The sequence below is a fragment of the Monodelphis domestica genome, chromosome 1 (genome assembly GCF_027887165.1).
Source record: "Monodelphis domestica isolate mMonDom1 chromosome 1, mMonDom1.pri, whole genome shotgun sequence".
Classification (NCBI taxonomy): Eukaryota; Metazoa; Chordata; class Mammalia; order Didelphimorphia; family Didelphidae; genus Monodelphis; species Monodelphis domestica.
This window is the reverse complement of record NC_077227.1, coordinates 206,490,883-206,510,761: the sequence shown is the minus strand read 5'-3', so window position 1 is coordinate 206,510,761 and position 19,879 is coordinate 206,490,883. Positions and strand designations below refer to the sequence as shown.

At 36.7% G+C, this 19,879-nt stretch overlaps 1 protein-coding gene across 1 annotated transcript in view; it reads left to right on the top strand.

Annotated features, from left to right (window-relative positions):
- The first annotated feature begins 4,047 nt into the window (after window positions 1-4,047).
- UBR1 (ubiquitin protein ligase E3 component n-recognin 1) overlaps window positions 4,048-19,879 on the top strand; it is a 178,880-nt gene continuing 163,048 nt past the window's right edge. The window contains exon 1 of the mRNA XM_056810343.1: window positions 4,048-4,290. Coding sequence (XP_056666321.1) covers window positions 4,210-4,290 — 81 coding nt within the window. The 5' untranslated portion in view covers window positions 4,048-4,209. The remainder of the gene's footprint in view (window positions 4,291-19,879) is intronic.

The following is a 19,879-nucleotide window of genomic DNA, read 5'->3' as shown; positions in this document are numbered from 1 at the left end:
CAAGCGAACTGGAGCAACTCAACCTTCATGGGAAGGACCATTCCAAATATTATTAACTACTCCAACATCTATAAAGATTGGAGAAAGGGACTCTTGGATTCACTGCTCACATGTGAAGAAAGCATCTTCTGCTGAGACTGATTGACTCTATCCTATCATATGAATTGTGACTATATCTTATCATATGAATTGGAGATAATAATCCATAGACAAATGGATGCTGTTTTTTTCAAGAATATATTGAATTACTGATTTTTTTCTTATTTCTTTTCTTTTCTTTTTTGATCAGAATGTTTGATTTTTTTCTCATTTTTTGTACTGAAGGTACACATAATTAATATTAATATTATTTTTTTCCTGCAGTAATACAAGTTAATATATATACTCTTGCTATAATATCAATATATGCCTAAAAGCTTGAAACTATGGGAACCTGCCATTTATTGATAAAATATTATAGGACTGTGATTAATGTTTGTGTCTGATTCCAGGAAAAGGGATAAAAACAAGGAGCACAGACTAAACCTGAATAGTGCCAATAGAGCACACAAGAAATATTAAAGTGAGACTCGAGGTTGAGATGCTTAACTTATATTTAAGTCGTAGGACTTCCTTGTATCTACACTCTTTACGAAGTACTCAAACAAGTACCAAGCTTGACTATCATGCTGGCTCCCTATATCCCTGAAGGGGAAAAAATAATCAGACAAGAGAATGACATTTCCCCATCAAAATAGAATTCTAATTCTTTTCTTCTTATGTTATGGCAACTTCCTGTAGTCTTGGCTACAAATGGCTAAGTGAAATATTACTGCATTCTGTCCTACATACTTGTGGGATAGAAATTACTTTAAACTGGACCTATACAAGGCCTATTTTGAATTTTTCTTATGTTTTTTATTATTTTTCTATTCTTTTGATAATTGACACATACACCCCCATAACTGAACATTCCATTCTGAGCTAAACTTGATATTTTTTAATACTTACTTCAGGGGGGATTGTATTTTAATTTAAATTCTAAGAATTTTTGAATTTTTTTTGTTTAAGATTGTATTTTTATAAAAATCCAAGAATTTTGAATTTTGTTTAAGATTTTACTGTTATAAAAATTCAAGATTTTGATTCTGTTCGAGAAAAGATCTTCAAGAAAGAAGCTTGAAATTTTTATATCCAGAGAATGAACTGTTGCAGAAAGATGCCGAAAACCTACACTTCATCAAGAAGATCAAGAATGAACTTTGGATATGATTGATTGGACTGAACTTTTGATTGAACATTTATTGTAATTGTACACATTTATGCCAAAAGGGACTGCCCCTAATTTGGCTTTCTGTCAATGCGCCTAGCAAAACATTGGGTTTGCTTTCTTTTCTTTTCTATTTCCTCTCTCACTATTCTAATTTCTCTTAGAAAACCGAATATTGTGTATATCTATAGTTAGAAGTGCATTTAGAACTACAAAATGATTATGTTAAATGATCAATGGGGAGACTAGTCTCCCAATGATCATCAGGGGGGATTGTAAACCTTAAAATTTCTTAGACTTATGAATGTTGGAAATTCCCCATTTCCAACATTAGGTAGGGAGGGTCCTTCTCCACCCTACCTAAGACTACTTTAGGACAGAAACCTTTTGCTAAACAATGGAAAGGGCTTTGACCTATGCTTAAGCATAGAACAGGAAGTTCTTTGAGTCATGATTGATTTTAGAATTGATACAATAGAGATACTTGGAATGACAGAACCAGGTCTTGGATCTTCCAATCTCCACCCTACTCAGGGTAACAGGATTTAGGAAGGGCTGCAGCAAAAGGATCAAGATTTAATTGAGAATATGAACTTCAACAGACATGTGCAAAACCACAGACCTCTGGGCAATCCTGGGTTAAGCTAGAGCCCCCATTGGCACAGGGAAGACATGGACAGTGATTGGTAGATGTGAGAACTGAGGGGAGGGAACTGAGATGGTTTCCTTAAAGATAGAGGGGTCTGAGGACTGAGGGGTGGGAGAGGTTTTGCTCTGAGAGGTTGTGCTCTGAGAAGCTTGCTCTGAAGGAAGCTGGAGGTGGAGGCCCCTGAGACTGTTTCTCCATTTTGGTCACGTGAGTGATAGGGACTGATCTCTTTTCTTTGCCTCAGCTATCTAAGGGTTTGGGCCTTTTGGCCCAGCCTAAACAGAGTGGGTATTTAAGCCCTATTCCCTTCTCTCTCTCTCTCTCTCTCTCTCTCTCTCTCTCTCTCTCTCTCTCTCTAATGCCTTTCTTCCTCCTGTTTGTAATTAAACTTCATAAAAGGTTGACTGCTGACTTGAGTTTTCATTAAGGAATTACATAGCTGAATTCCTTGGCGACCTTAAATTAATATATATCAGTCTTTTAAAGTGATTTCCTTGTCACATACCTAACTTTGATACCATGACCAATTATTTAACAACTATCTATTGAGAACTTATTTTGTTCAAGATGCTGAGTTGGGTTGCTGTGGAAAGGCCAAAAACATGTATAAGATAACCTCTGTCCTCAAGGAACTGTCAAACTAGTGAGGTAGACATATATAGGAATAAATATATAGTGATATATGATGACTGCCATTACTAGCATAGTAGAAAAGGCTCTTCTCTATATCAAACTGTTTTCATGACTTTTAAAATAAAAAATATGAAAATAAACCTTTATTTTCACAGATATATATGAAATGTGTTTCTGTGTATTCACAGTTTTAAAAGCTTGACCACAATGAACAAGAGGAAAATTTACATCAGAGAAATGAAATGAACCAACTTCAAAGTATATGCTGTCTTGAAAAATTGTTACATATGGGCCATACTAACCGAAAAGCAATGGAGAAGTTTCAAGAAAGATTCCTGATCTCTGTTCACTTGTAAATTGAAAGGATTAAACAATATTATAAAGTCCCTTCAACTTGTAAAATTCTATGAACCTCTGAGGACCTCATTTGTGGCAGGGAAACTTCTTCATAAAGAAAATATTATTTGGGCACAGTCCCAAAAAGTAAGTAGGATTGTGATGGGCTGAGATTGAGAAGATAAGTGTTAGAGGCAGGAGGTTAGGATAAACAAATGCTAGAAAAGTTTGGTCAGGTTTTGGAGACAGGGAAATTCAAGGCATCAGATTTGAGAGGTATTTCATTATCTCTTACTTTCCATTTTTTGGGTATAAGTTATGTCTAAAACCTCATTTTCAGTATTACTCTAATTTTTCTTATTGTTAAACATTTATTCATAAAGTCAGCATAATAGAGAAGAAAAACCACTGGAGAAGGATGGGGTAGTCTGGAGATCTGGGTTCTACATGTTATTACACTAATGAATAATCCATACTCTATTTAGCTGGATTTTAATCAACATTGTTGACTCCATGCTAGATACAAAGATGACTCTCAGCCCCACCCTAGAGTTTATAATCTAGTCGGAAGAATGAGATGTACACAAATAACTACAGGGCGGAAACAATCAAACGCATAAAGACGGCCAAGAAGTGGCAAAGCAAGAGTCTCCTCTTATAAAGTTACGGAGGAGTAGCTAATCTGCAGTCCCACTTTCCCAAAATCAGGTCCTGACCATCCCCGGGGGAAACACCTTGCAGTGACAAAGTATCTCCCAAATGCAAATATTTCTAAGTCCCCTCACAGAGGGTCGGAACAGGCCCTGAGCTGGGGGTTTTATTTTGTTTAGGCGTTACCACAATCGACCTCGGGGTGCCGGGTCAAGTCCCTTAAATACTGAGGATCTCCGTTCCCTCTTCTGCAAAAGAAGGGGAGGCTGGATCAGATATTTTCATACAGCTTTTAATCGTTTCTTGACCGGTCTGGACCCCGTAACCGCCGACGCAACCCGGAGCCAAGGTCTTTCTGGAAGTTCGCTTTCTACTTTCCGTTCCATCCTTTTTCAGTAAACAGACCCGTTTGGGAGTGGGGACAGAAAGGGGAGGAAGGAGAAACAGATCACACTACACTTCAACTTTAAAATGAAGTCCAGGAAAGGTAGGGTAACGCGCCACTCCAGGATGTGACGTCACTACCGGGGACGCAAACCGGAAGCTTCCCCCCGGTTCTGCGTCAACCCCTGCCACAGCGATCCTCTCTAGGGGGTGTCGCAAAAGTGTCGCCCAGCCCCAAGTCCGTTCTGCTCCTCACTGGTTTCGGGTCGTCTCCTCTGCTGGGTCGGCAACTGCGGGTCTAGGGAAAATGGAGGGCGTTGGGCTCTGGGAGGCGAACCGGACTGGAGCCGGGAACGGGTCTTCGCCTAGTGCTCAAGAACTTGCCACGGTGAGCTTTTTTCCGGGGATCCCCTTTGTAATCGTCCTCCTCCTTGGGGTTCGTACCTGTCGCGACTGGGGAGATTCACTGCCCAGCTGGGCTAGGGGGTGGGGGTAGGGCGGCGTGTTGGGGAGAAGCCTGGTCCCGCAGCTGATGGGGAGCGAAGGCGCCGGCGCGACTCCCGCGGCTGTCAGAGGAGGGCGAACCGTGCCTAGTCTGCAGTGGGGAGGTCGGGGGCTGGGAGGGACGCGGTGACCGAACGCGGGAGCCTCGAAGCCGCCGAGGTCTCCCTGCATCACGGGCTGGGCTTTGCAATAGGTCCGGAAAGGAGCTCGCAGCGCCGGGGTCGCATACCTCCTTCAGTTGAGAAAGCATGAATCGACTAAGACATGGCTGTGTGCTAGTATTGTGCCGGTGCTGGGACTGTAAACAGTTCTTGTTCTCCAGGAACTTGACTTTGTACTTGAAGCAAACTGCCTACTTGTCTACCAGTCTGTTCATCTATCGGTCGATCTATTAGTCTGTCTCTATCTAAATCTATTTCTTTCTATGTCTCTCTGTTTGTATTTATTTATATGTTTGTCTATCTACTGTAGTAAGTCTATCAGTCTGTATCTATCTGATTGTCTATCAATCTCCATTTGTCAGTCTATCAGTCCTTTATCTGTCACTTAATACAATGCCTCACACATGTTAGTCTCTTAATAAATGTGGTTTTTTAAAATCTCTATGTATTGTATATTATGTATGTGTATATATAACTAAACACATATTATTGGCGCAGCAAGGTGGCCAAAGTTAAAACTCTGAGCCTAGAATCAGGAAAGGCAGAGTTCAAATATGACCTCAATACTTATTTTCAGTGTGACCCTTGGCAAGTTACTTAACCCTGTTTGCCCCCTTTTACTCAACTTTTAAAAGTGGATAACAATAGTACCTCCCTTCCAGAGATGTGAGGATCAAATGAGATGATATTTGTAAAGAACTTAACTTGGTGCCTAGCACATAGTAGGTTCTAAATAAATGTTAGCTATTATATAACATATACACATATTAGCCGCGTTTAGATATGCATATATACATATAGGTATGCATGTGTACATGCACAGCCATTCATGTATATTTTACATATGTATAGACAGTGTATATTTACATGCTCATATGCATAATTATGTACACATAGTCCAACCCATTCCTGTATGCATGTTTATACCTACACACATTTCCATATGTATACATACAGTTTACATGCATGAATATACATCTGTGTATAAATTGTCATAAGTTTTAATAACTTAAAAACTTATGTGTGACATTGTATACACATATATAAATATTGGCTTGTTTTACATCCATTTACCCATATATATGAACATTTACATGGACAGATAGGTTTGCATACACATATAAAATATGTATATATAGAATGCATGCACACATCCATATTCACACAGTGTCTCAGAAATCATAGTTCAGTTTTATGCTATTAAAGCTTAGATAATTAATACAGTATATAGGGATAGGACTGGCCTTGTGATTTCCTTGCTATAGGAAACAAGGAAATTCCCTCTACCAATGTAGGTTGGCACCTTCTCTTAGACTTGTAATTATCCTCTCCTTCCTTTATATCTCTAGCACTTAGCAAAGTACCTGGCACATGATAAGCCCTTAATATATACTTGTTGACTTTCTTCAATCAGTCAGCAAATGTTTATTAGAGACCTGTTATATGTTAAGCCCTGTGCCAATTTCTGGGGATATAGCAAAAGACAAAAAAAAAAGTTACCTGCTCTCAAGGAGCTTGCTGTCGAATGAAGGAGGCAACATGAAAAGAACTATGTTATAAGATATATTCAGGAGAAATTGGAGAAATTCGGCAGAGGGAAGACCCTAGCATTAAGGGTGATCCAGAAAAACTTCTTGTAGAAGGTGAGATTTTAGCTGGAACTTGAAGGAAGCCAGGAAGTAGAGATGAAGAGGGCAGCCATTGAAAATGCCTGGATTTGGTAAATGGAGTGTCTTGTTCAAGGAACAGTAAGGAGACTAGTGTCACTAGAGTATTTGGGAATGGATAAGGTGTAAGAAGACACAAGACAAGAGGGGGGCAGTTTATCAAGGGGGGGCCAGGTTTGGTTTTAATGCCAAATAGTTTATATTTGATCTTGGAGAAGATGGGGAGCTACTACAGTTTTTTGAATAGGAGGATGACATAGTCAGACTTGGCATTTTAGGAATCAGTTTAACAGCTAAGAGGAGGAAAGACAAATGTGGAGAGACTAGAGGCCAACAGATCCACCACCATGTTAGGCATGAGGTGATAAGAGTCTTTATTGGGGTCAGAAAAGAGAAGAGGGTATACAAAGAGATGTTACAAAAGTGAAATGGACAGACTTTGGCAACATATTGACTGTGAGGTATGAGAGATGGAGTGAAGGATAACAGACAGGTTGTGAGCCCAGGAGACTGGAAGAATTGTAGTAACCATGGGAAATTAACTCAGAGAGTTGAGTAGTACACTTACCCAGGTCCTACCAACAGTATGTCAGTTTGGACTTGAACCTAGATTTTCCTGACCTTGAAGTCAGTTTATTTGCTTCAATATGCTACCTTTTCAACATAGTATCTTATTAGGGGAGAGCACTAACAATAGAGTAGAGCAAGGTCAAAAGTGACTTAGAGTTCTAGGAAGTGACACCAGGGAACTAGAGATTCCAAGAGGTGGATATGAGGCACAGTACTAGGTCAGGGTCTGAGGGCTAGTGGAAGACAGCCTCAATTTCAGATTGATAATTTGAGTCACATTTTGAAAACCTGGTGTTTGTTTTGATCAATTTACCCTTTTGGCTACATTAATATTAAAACTCAGACAACTCTTCTTGGTTCAGCTGTGCAGGCATGACTTCTAAGTGACACTTTAGTGCCACCTGGCTCGCTAAAGTAGCTTTTCTTTAGTAGTGTATTGCTTCCTTTCTTGAAGAGTTCCTTGATCACTGCAATTGAAAGTATGCTGTCCCTCAGATTTTCTGAGAGCATTTGTTTGGATCTCTCTTTTGTCCCCTTCAACTACTTTGTATCCCTTGTATTGTATTTAGCTGTGTATATATTGCATTCCATACCACTCCCCCATATATAGTATATACTTCTTGAGGACAATGTCTCCTGTGCCTTGCACTTAGTAGGTCAGTCAACAAACCTTTATTAAACACCTACTATGTGTCTATAGTCAGAACTTGGGGATACAAAAAAAAGACAAAAGCTCCTAAAGGAGCTAAGTGCTTTGTAAGTATTTATTGAATTAAACTGAGCTTATTAAAGCAAACCTTTATATTTTATGAATAGAAAGATTTTCTTTGGGGAATAATGTGTGTTCTTGATATGAAAAGTATTGTCTTTGGAGGAAAGGTTTAAAAAATTTTTAATAATAACGTTAAAAGGTTAAGTATTTTTGTGTGGCCTCCAGCAGAAGTAAAAAAAAACACAAAAAAATCAGCAACATTTTATACTATCCTCTTCTGTGAGATATAATTACTTTTATCAGTTATCAGCAGAAGAAAACTGTATTTTTGCCCAGAGTGGAAACATATAGTGATGCTATTAGATGTTGCGATTTAGTTGAGGGGTAGAGTTGGAAGAAAGAGTGTTTTATAAGAATAGAGAGTGCTGAATCTCTGGGGATTGGGTAATTTGAGGATGTATAGCCACTGTTGCTGTATTTGTAAGCCATTTTCAGTTTGCTTGGGACCTGATACTGACTGAAGATCCTAAGTGCATACTTGTTCCTAATTTGGAGGATAGGGATAGGGGTTGGGATTGTGATTTCATTGGGTTAATAAATTCTCAAGTGAGGAAACTCCTCTACAACTTTTCTAGAGAGTTGCCTAGATTTTATTGCTGAGATTTTAAGTGATTTGCCCACAAGTTCACACATCCAGCCAATATGTGTCAAAGCAAGTTCTTAATCCCTGGTCTTTCTGGCAGCTTTCAGGAAGTGAAGATAATAGTCAAAATTGTATAGTGAAAGTAGAGCTAGACTTGAAGTTAAAAGACCTAGGTTGGTTTTATTTTTAAGTTAAATAAAAGAAAATTTTCTTTGACTTTCTATCTCAGTATCAGTTTTAAGACAGAAGAACATGTTGCAAGGGCTATGCAAACAGGGTTAAGGGATTTGCCCAGGGTAATAAAGCTAGGAAGTATCTGAGGTCAAATTTGAACCCAGGTCTTCCTGGCCCCAGGCCTAGTACTCTGTGCTAGTACTCTGTGCTAGTAAACTGTGCTTCCTACCTAGCTGCACCATGACCTAGTTTTTAATGCCAGCTCTGACACTAGCTCTGAAATATTTTACAACTTATTTTTTATTATTGCAAATTTAAAAAACATCAAAAGACATGAACATTCTTATAAAGAATAGAAAAAGGGGGTTTTATGTGAATCTGCAAATCTATTCCAGCTTGTTATTTTTTAAAGAATATAATACATTCAAGATATGAATTCCAAAGCTGTTCTGCTTGACTATGTCTCCTTTTGTGAACTCCCTTCTTCTTTGATTTAAAAAAAAAAAGTTTTATTAATGGTTGTGTGATCTTGGGCAAGACATACTAACTTTTTGACATTTTTCTTGACTATAAAATAAGTATAATAACTATTTCCTTCACAGAGTTATTGTGAAAAAAGTTCATTGTAAACCTTAAAGAGAGATCTTTATTTCAGCTATTAGACCTATACTCTAAATAATTAGGGGATTCCCAACTTTTATGGTCATTCTAACCTCTTATTTTACATTGAATCCAAGAGATGTTGAACAGCTTTCCTAATATATAGGTTTTGTTGTTGTTCAGTTGTATTTGACTCTTTATGACTTTTTGGGGGGTTTTCTTGGCATAGATACTAGAGTGGTTTGCCACTTCCTTCTCCAGCTCATTTTATAGAGAAGGAATTGAGGCAAGCAGGGTTAAGTGACTTGCCCAGGGTCACACAGCTGGTGTCTAAGGCCATATTTGAACTCAGAAAGATGAATTTTCCTGTCTCCAAGCCTAGGGCTCCATCTACTTTACCAACTAGCTACCCTAACATATAGGTAATTCAGTTCATTTCAATAAACATTTATTAAGCCTGGAGGCAAGAGGTTCTAGGATCAAATCCAGCCTCAGACATTTCCTAGCTGTGTGACTCTGGGCAAACCATTTAACTCCCATTGCATAGCCTTACCATTCTTCTGCCTTGGAATCAATATACAGTATTGATTCTAAGACAGAGGGTAAGAGTTTTTAAAAATTAAGTCCTAGACATTGTGCTAAACTCTGAATAATCATAGTTAATGTTTATTGACACTTTAAGGCTTGTAAAGTACTTTAACATACATTATTTCATTTGATTGTCACAACAACTCTCTTACATAGGCGGTGTGTTATCGTCATTTTATGGATGAGGAATTTGAGACTGAGGGAGGTTAAACAATCTGATCTAGGTTGTACAGCCAATAAATGCCTGAGGCAGGGGTAAAACTCGGGTCTTCCTAACTCCAGGTTCAGCACTTTAGCTACTGTACTACCTACTTCCCTTCAAGTTGGAGAGCTAGTGATGACTACCTATTCCTTCTTGGATATGCTCTCTTTCTGAGTTAGTGCCTCCCCAGGCATATTTTTTTTTGGCATCTATTTTTGTTTACTTATCTCTGAAAATCATGCAACTCCTAGTAAAATGTAAGTTCCTTGAAGGCAGTGTCTATCTCACTTTTATCTTTTTTTTCTTCTGCCTACAACAATGCACTAGTGCTTTTTGATTATGTGCAAGGCAGAGGGGAATATGAATATATAGAGAACATGCCCTGCTCTTAAGAAGCTTACACTTAAGTTAGGTGAGGGGAGTAAGTATATATAGATATATGTACACACATATGTGGGTATGTGTATACATACACATAGACATAATAATATATACATGCATATATATGTGATTCATCTCAAATACCTCACAGCACTTTGCCTGTACTTCTCTTTTGCATTTATTACATTCTCTCTCATATCATAATGTGTGTGTCTGTGTATATCTGTACACTTACATATATATATATGTATATATATATATATATATAAACATAAACTCTGATTAATATCAAGTGATGCATAAAACAAGATGAAGGCTTGCTACAGTGTTTACCACTATAATAGATGAGATCCAGTATAAGCAGCCAAGTCAAGAAGAATTCTTTATAAATCAAGAATTCTTAGTCTTTGTTTGTGTGTCCTGGACTAATTTAATAATTTTTATAAGTGAATAGAACATATAGGATTCCAAAGGAAACCAATTATATTGAAATATAGTTACCAAATTATTTTTTAAGAGTTAGTTCATGGACTTCAAATTTAAGAACCCATGTATAGGTGGTGAGGAGCTAGAGAGTAAGGAACTTCTAACAACCACCCATACTACTGATTAAATTGGATAGTGTTTCATAAAAATATAAATTCAGATTTATATTGACCTTTTGGGTAACAGAAGATTAGGAACCTATCTGAGATAATGGATTAGGAGAATGAGTAAAATTTAGGACCAAAAGGTCCTGCATTCTTTTTACCCCCTGAGAGAAGCAGCAGTCTATATAGTTTCTCAGAAATGCTACTGCATCTTTTGTTTTGTACAAGATGACCATGGCCTATTAAATTCTTTGGGCTATAAGATTCTAATATAGTAAAAATCCATTAATTTATACCAGCTTGGAACTAGTAACAAATGAGGACATTTCTTCATCGTAGAGGACAAAGTTTACTTAGTGAACCTATTCAAGACATCAGGAAGAAGAGGAGAAAGTTTAAAGTACTTCAAGATATTTTAAATATTTGTTTTACAGGTTGTCCTATATAGTATGTGAAGGCTTTTAAAATTCTTAGTTGTGACTGTGTGTTCTTTTAGTTAAAGTGATATGTTCATATTCTCTTGCTATTGCAAATGATGTGAACTAAAACTGAGTCTGTATTTCAAGCAATAGCAGAGCCTTTTACAGTGTTTCTACAACTAGTAGAAGAATTAAGATAAAAACTCAACTCTTATTCCCAGGCAATTCAGTGCAGCACATATTTATTAAGTACCAGTTATATTCAGGATACTCTGCTTGGAGAAGAATTACCTCTTCTTCAGTGATTGGAGGAACGGTTGAGAGATTAAAAAATTTAAGAGATTGGAGGATAGAAGGGAATGGGAATAGATACTGAGCCAGTACTAAATTTAGAAAATTAGGAGAATGACCAAGAGGTATTTAGATGATAGCAACAATGATTAGAAGGACTGGAAGTTTGAAAGAAATCTTATGTGAACCTTAAAAGGCAAGGAATGGAAGTAAAAGTAAATGGTATAGAAATGGCACTGTAGAATAGTATGCTTATCCTCCAATATCAGCAGTCATAGAGGATGAGAGAAATAAACTCCAGAAGACTTGGTTACAAAGTTATGGTGTCCTAGAAAACAAAACAAATAAAAACTTGTGAAATTTGCCTGAAAAATTAGTTTTGGACCAACAGTTCACACAGTAGAGCAAAATAAGCTCTAAATGGATATCTGACATCGATATAAAAGGTTATGTCATAAACTAGAGGAGCAAGGAAGCTGTAGATAGGGAAAAACCAAAGACAGTATGGAAAACCTCAAAGAAGATAAAATTAAAATACTTTTTCTTACATAAAATTAAATATTTTTTTCTAGAGTCAAGGCAAAAAAGCATTTAAGTGTTTACTATGTGTCAGGCATTTTGATAAGTACTACAGATACAAAATAAGGTCAGAATAGGCCCTAATCTCAAGGAACTCAAATCTAATAGAGGAGCCTTTGTGCAAACAACTATGTACAAACTGACTATAAACAAGATAAGAGGGAGCCTCCAGCATTGAGTGAATCTAGGAAAGACTACTCGCAGAAAGTGGGGTATCACAAGTATCACTGATATTTGGGAGAAGCCATGAGGGGGAAACAAAGAAGCCATTCCAAGTGTGAAGTTCAGTTAGTGAAAATGCACACATTCAGGAGATGGAGTGTCATGTTCAAGGAACAGTAAGGATGGCAGCATCACTGGATTAGAGTGAATCGTAGAGTAAATTCAAGGAGAGGAATGACAGTGTAAAAAGACTGGAAAGTTATAAAGGGTTTTACAATTCAAATAGAATATAGAATGTCATTTGATCCTGGAGGTAATGGAGAGCCTCTAGAATTTATTGAATAAGGGAGTGACATGGTCAGTCTTGTGCTTTGATAGTTGAGTAGAAAATGGATTAGAGTGGGGAGATACTTAAAACAGGGAAGCCAACCAGCAGGCTACTATAAGCATTTTTGTGTTTTATAAAACCAAAACCCCAAAACATAAACCCAAATAAACAGTTGAAAAATCATATACTTTCATCTGTGGGTAGCAAATTGGAAATTAAAAGGATGTCCATCAGTTGGGGAATGGCTGAACAGATTATGGTATATGATGATGGAATACTATTGTGTTGTAAAGAATGATGAAGAGGATGATTTCAGAAAGAGCTGGAAAGATCTTCATGGACAGCAATACTGTAGTATGATCAACTGTAATAAGCTTAGCTATTATCAGCAATGCAATGACCTGGGACAATTTTTCTAAAAAAAAAAAATTATTTAATTAGTTTAAAATATTTTCCCCATGGTTACATGATTCAAATTCTTTCCCTCCCTTTCTCTCCCTGCTCCCATAGCCAATGAGCAGTTCAACTAGGTTTTACATGTATCATTGATCAAGACCCATTTCCATATTATTAATATTTGCGATAGAGTGATCATTTAGAGTCTTATCCACAATCATATCCCCATCAAACTATGTGATCAAGCAAATGTTTTTCTTATGTGTTTTTACTCCTGTGTTTCTATGATCTGGGACAATTTTGAGGAATTTATGATAAATAATGCTGTCCGTCCCAGTCTGCATTCCTAGTCTATCACTTTTTTAACTGGAGATGGGTAGCATGTTTCATCATGAGTCCTTCAGAATCATGGTTGACCATTGTGTTCATCAGAGGTATTTCAAAACTTGTCATTATAATATTGTTGTTTTTGTATAAATCCATATTCCTGGTTCTCCTCACTTCACTTTGCATCAGGATTTATACAAGTCTTCTCAGGTTTATCTAAAACTATTCATTTCATCATTTCTTGTAATAACAATAGTATTCTACCACATTGATGTCCAATAGTTTTTTTCAGGCATTCCTCAATTAATGGGGACCTCCTTAGTTTCCAATTCTTTTTTTTTTTTAAACCCTTACCTTCTGTCTTGGATTGTATTGGCTCCAAGGCAGAAGAGTGGTAAGGTCTAAGCAATGGGGGTCAAGTGACTTGCCCAGGGTCACACAGCTGGGAAGTATCTGAGGTCAGATTTGAACCTAGGACCTCCTGTCTCTAGGGCTGGCTCTCAATCCACTGAGCTACCCAGCTGCCCCCCAGTTTCCAATTCTTTGACATCACATAAACAGCTGTTATAAATATTTTTTAATATATGGTTCCTTTTCCTCTTTCCTTGATCTCTGTGAGTCAAAGAATATTGTGCTTGCTTTTTGACAGTTTGGTACCACTAAGTAAGCCAATATTCCAAAGAGATCCATATGTAATTTTTGTAGTGGCAAAGAATGGGGGAACCCACCAATTGGGGAATGTTTGAACAAATTATGATACTTGAATTGTGACATAAATGACAAAAAGGACAATTTCCAACAAATATGGGTTGATTTATACATGAACTAATTTAGAGTGATGTTAGGAAAACAATTTATACACTAACAAAATTAAAAAGAAAGAAACCAACTCCGAATGACTTAAGAACTCTAATTAATGAATTCCAGAGGACCAGTGAAAGGGCCATGCTACCCACTTTCTAAATCATAAGTAATGGAGGCGAATGAGATATATACATTTCTGGACATGGCCAATGTAGAATATGTTTTTATCTGACTATATTTATTACAAGTTGTTTTTTTTTCTCATTTGGGTGAAGGAGATAGGAAGAGGAGAGGAGAGGAGAGGAGAGTAGTAGCCAAAAGAAAAGAGGTCATTGAAGTATTTTTATAAAATGCAGAAAAGAACATAGCAAAAGGAAATCTAGACAAGCAGAATAGATCTGAAAGTTGAATGTTAAATTTATTTTGTACTTAGAAAAGCAAGCTATAGTAATAGATTTCATATATAATCTTCCTTTTCTGTTTGTTGTAGGTGGAAATGCTCTTTTTTTGGGGGGGGTATTTTAAGATCATAATAAAAATAAAATAAAGATAATGTTTTTTTCCCCAAAAAACTTACCTTTTGTCTTAGGATAAATGCTATGTATTGGTTCCAAGGCAGAAGAGCAGTAAGGGCTAGGCAGTGGGGGATAAGTAACTTGCCCAGGGTCACATAGCTGGGAAGTGTCTGAGGCTAGATTTGGACCTAGGACCTCCCATCTGTAGGACCTGGCTGCTCCCGAGTTCGACTTTAAAAATAATCTGGCCCAATTCCCTCATTTTGATAAGGAAATAACTACAGAGAATTCATAAGATCTTTTTTGAATCAGAGAGAATAGATATTTGATTTAGTTTTTTTGTGGGGAGTTCTCAGTTTGGAAAATTTCTCCAGTGACATAGATAGGCAATGCATCTCTGTTTTATAGTTTTAGGTGTGGCTGCACCAAGTGTTTTATCTTTGGATCTATATCTTGTATGTGTGAAAGATGAGACATGAACCCAAGTTTCTGTACTCCAGGACTGGTCCTCTATCCATTATGCTGTGATGCTTCCCATAGATTTTGAATTGTAAACACTTCAAATATCTTCTAGTCCACCCCCCTCCTCATTTTCCAGGTAAAGAAACAGTATAGAGAATTAAAATGAGTTGCCCAAGGTTACCCAGGTTACTAAATTGTCAAAGCCTGAGTCACACTTAGGGTCACAAAGTCTGATTCATACTTTGGTCCTCTAACTTTAAATGTAAAGCTAGATAGACCTGGACCTGTACTTAGGAAGACCTAAGTGAAAATCCTTCCTAGACACTTAAAAAAAACCCCTTTTTTCAGTTTCAAATTCACTGCCTCCCTTCATCATCTTCCTCATCTATTGAGAAGGTAAAAAATGCGATACCCATTATACATATGACATCATGTAAAACATTTGCAAATTTGCTATGTTGTAGAAGAAAAAGAAGATAAATAAAGAGAAAAAAATATGCTTCAGCCTATAGCATTTTTCATTGTGAGTCCTTTAATTATCTTAGAGAATTAGCAATGTAACTGGGCAAGTAATTTAACCTCTTAGTTTCTTTCAATATAAAATGAAGATAATAATAGCACTTGCCTCATAGAGTTGTTGAAAGAATTAAATGAGACAATATTTGTAAAGAGCTTTGAAAATTTTAAAGTGGGATATACATGCTTGCAATAATAATTATTATTCTATGCCACTGTTGACCAGTTAGGAAAGGAGTTAATAAAGAGATTATGGGGACTCAGTATTTGTATTTAAGAGAATGAAACTAATGAACCAGGATTGGGGATATAGAAGCATGCTCCCCTTGGTAGAATTAACTCAGGATTTGCAGAATTAATTTACCCCAATGTTTGAAATAGAACACCACATACTAACCAGTGCTAGAAAGTCTTGAAAAGGTTACTGTACTTGGGTGTATACCTCCTACCACCAGGTACTAGAGAAAATGGAGTCTATTGTTTTCAAATTCACTTGGTTTATTTTTACCTCGTGACATTTTACTAAACCTCATACTATTCTTCAGTTCTAAGTACTACTTGTCTTGTTTGGAAGCATAGACTTTAATAATTGAATGTGCCCATCTTCATTCCTTTAAAATAGCATTTTGATCTTTGATATTAAGACAAAACAATAATCATTGAATTGATTGGCAAATCTTATTGCTAACATGTTTATGCAACCAAAAAATTTCTTATTCAGTCAACAAACTTTTTAAAGATCTTACTATGGGTCAAATACTGACCTTAGAGAGTATTTAAAAAAAAAAAATAGGCCCAGTAGACTTACGCGTCGGCTATGGGGGGTGGGGGGGAGGAAAAGAAAATGATCTATGTCTTTAACGAATAATGCTTGGAAATGATCAAATAAAATATATTTTAAAAAAAAGTTTAAAAAAAACATAGGAAGGGAAAGTAGAGATAATTTTCTTTTTATTGTTTGGGGTAATTTTTGCTATATCAGCTACCAATAAAACAAAGGAATCTGGACTACTTTCTAGATTTTGTTGTAATGATATTTGACTTTTTTCCATTAAAATTAATTTTTCTAAATTCATAAACACCAAATAAAATGGACATGAACTTTTGGATTTCTTATGTATAATTTACTTTTCTTTTAAAAAAGATATTAATTTCAGCATGTAACTTTCAAAGTTGATCTGCCTCTCTGATTCATTTTGGCTTTCTTTGCTATTTCTGTTTCATAGCATTAAAAAAAACCCTCCAGTGATCCTGTTCTCTTTCTCTTTTGGGTTACTATCTATAGTCTTATCTATACCTTCTCCTCTTCTCACCCATCATCCATTGGGAGGAGGGGTGGTGTAAGAGAGGTTATTTGTTCTTTACCAACTGACAAATACCTTCTGTTAACAGCGGTGAAAACAAAGCACTTATTTAAAAAAATTAATAATCTTCAGAACAAATCCCCACATTTTCTATGTCTGAAAATGTCTATTTTATTCTGTATCTTGGGGTCATTACCTCTCTGTCTTAGAAGGTCTTTTATAGGAGGAAAAAATTGGAATTATAGGGTACATAAGGGCTGGAGTGATCTGTAAGTCTGTTCCCAGACTATTTCTGGGAATAGACCAGAAATATGAAAAACAGTGATTTGGAGTCTAAGCAGAAGGGAGATACTGTGATTAAGAAAAAAAATTTTTGAATTAAAGTTCTCAAACTTGCTTAGGAATCCTTGAAACGGAACTGAGAATATCTCTTTTTGTCTCCCTGGGGAAGAGGAAAATGCCTGGAATGTTTGGGAATATAAATGCTATGAGAACTTGTTCTACAAGTTGGCTGTCTATCAGCAAAGTTTTCCCTTGACCCTAAGTGCTGAGAAAAGTTTTGGTACTATCTTATGATTACTGAAATAGATTTCTGTCCCAAAAAAACAGATTCACAGACTCATGTAACTAGCATTAATTCATCTCATTAAATATTTTATTTTTTATTCTTTAATCTGTTAATTCTTTTGGAACATATTTTAATATTATAATCTTATACTTTAATGGCATTCCAATTGGTAATATTCACTTGTTTTAAATAAATCTCTTTGAAAAAGAGGATAATAGTTTGGCTATAGAAGAATTTTAAAAAATGTTTTAGATTTTGAAATTCTATTAATACACTAGAGGTAGGCAACCCTTTTTACCTTGAGATAGTATTAAACCTTTTCTTATCACTTCTTTGAGTTGATATATGTAAAGCAAATGGTCAAATGGATTTATTATTTCAGTGATTAGAAAGTTCCCTCCAAGAATATAAATCAAATCTTATCTATACCCATCATATAGAGCCCTTGACTGTATTCTCTTTGTCTTATTCCCTGTCTCCTAAGCCCAGGCCCTCCCATGCCATGTTCTATTAAACTGTTCCACTGTGTTCTCTCGAATACATGTCCTATAGGTAACAAACTTTCATTTTTTTCCCTCAAATTCAAAGAACCTTTATTAAAATTTCTGTAGTAAATATTTTTTCCTGTTAATCAAATTAATTTTTATTTTAAAATATTTTTACATATTTACATGATTCATTTTCTTTCCCCTCTCCCCTCCCAGAGCCAGCAAGAAGTTCTACTGGGTTGTACAAATATTATCACCTGATGCCTATTTGCATGTTATTCATTTTTGATATAGAGTGATTTTTTAAAGCCGAAACCCCAAATCACATACTCATATATACATGTGATAAATGATAAGTCATACGTTTTGCTTTTGCATTTCTACTTCCATAGTTCTTTTTCTCAGTGTGGTTAGCATTCTTTCCCATAAGTGTTCAGGAGTGTCCTGGCTTGAACAAACTTTCATCTTAAATTTTTTTCCTTTCCCTTCTTATCCTAGGTGCATTAATTTCTTTCAATGCAGAAGTGTTTCAGTTTCATGTAATAAAAGTTATATCTTTTATCTTTTGTAATTGTCTCTATCTTTTGTTTCATTAAGAATACATCTACCTAATAGCTGAGAAGTGTATGATCTGCTTCTCTTCTAGGATTTTTTTGGTATAATCTTTAATATTAAGTTCATGCATCCATTTAGACTATATGGTGGAATATGGTATAAGGTGTTGGTCTAAAACTATTTCTTCCAGATTCCAGGGTTCTCTTACTTGCTATATCTAATAGGTTTTTCTCAGTGCTCGCCCTTCATGACCTCTCTGAAGCCTTTAACACTGTCATCATCTTCTTCTTGATACCATCTTCTCTCTAAGTTTTCATGACATTTCTATACTCCGGGTTCTTACCTTCACAGTCTCCTCTGCTGGATCTTCATCGAGATCACACCTGCTAATCATAGGTGTCCCTAAGATTCTGTCCTGGGCCACCTTCTCCATCCTTTATACTATTTTCATTTGGTGATCTCATCGGCTCCTACGGATTCAACTATCATCTCTATGCTGTTAATTTCTCAAATCTACTAATTCAGTCCTAACCTTTCTTAACCTCCAATCTTGGATTTCCATACGTCTGTTAGGCATTTCAAACTGAATGTTCCATAAACATCTTAAACTTAACATGTACAAAACTGAACTCATTATCTTTTCCTCCTTAACTTTCCTTTACTGTGTAGGGTTCCATCATCCTCCTAGTTACCAACCTAGCTGTCATCCTCAAATTCTTACTCTTTCAGATCAGCTTTTCCCCCCTCATATCCACTCTGTTGCCAAGACCTATTGACTTCATCCTTGTAACCTCTCTTGAATATGACCCCTTCTGTGTTCCGACACTACCCTCACTCTTGTGACAAGGAAATCACTTTAAAAGACTGATATATATTAATTTAAGGTCGCCAAGGAATTCAGCTATGTAATTCCTTAATGAAAACTCAAGTCAGCAGTCAACCTTTTATGGAGTTTAATTACAAACAGGAGGAAGAAAGGTATGAGAGAGGAGAGAGAGGAGAGAGAGAGAGAGAGAGAGAGAGAGAGAGAGAGAGAGAGAGAGAGAGAGAAGGGAATAGGGCTTAAATACCCACTCTGTTTAGGCTGGGCCAAAAGGCCCAAGCCCTTAGATAGCTGAGGCAAAGAAAAGAGATCAGTCCCTATCACTCACGTGACCAAAATGGAGAAACAGTCTCAGGGGCCTCCACCTCCAGCCTCCTTCAGAGCAAAACTTCTCAGAGCACAACCTCTCAGAGCAAAACCTCTCCAACCCCTTCAGAGCCACCTTGCTCAGAGCAAAACCTCCTCCTTCTCTCCTCAGACCCCGCTATCTTTAAGGAAACCATCTAAGTTCCCTCCCCTCAGTTCTCACATCTACCAATCACTGTCCATGTCTTCCCTGTGCCAATGGTGGCTCTAGCTTAACCCAAGACCTCCCAGAGGTCTGCCCCTTTGCACATGTCTGTTGAAGGTCATATTCTCAAATAATTA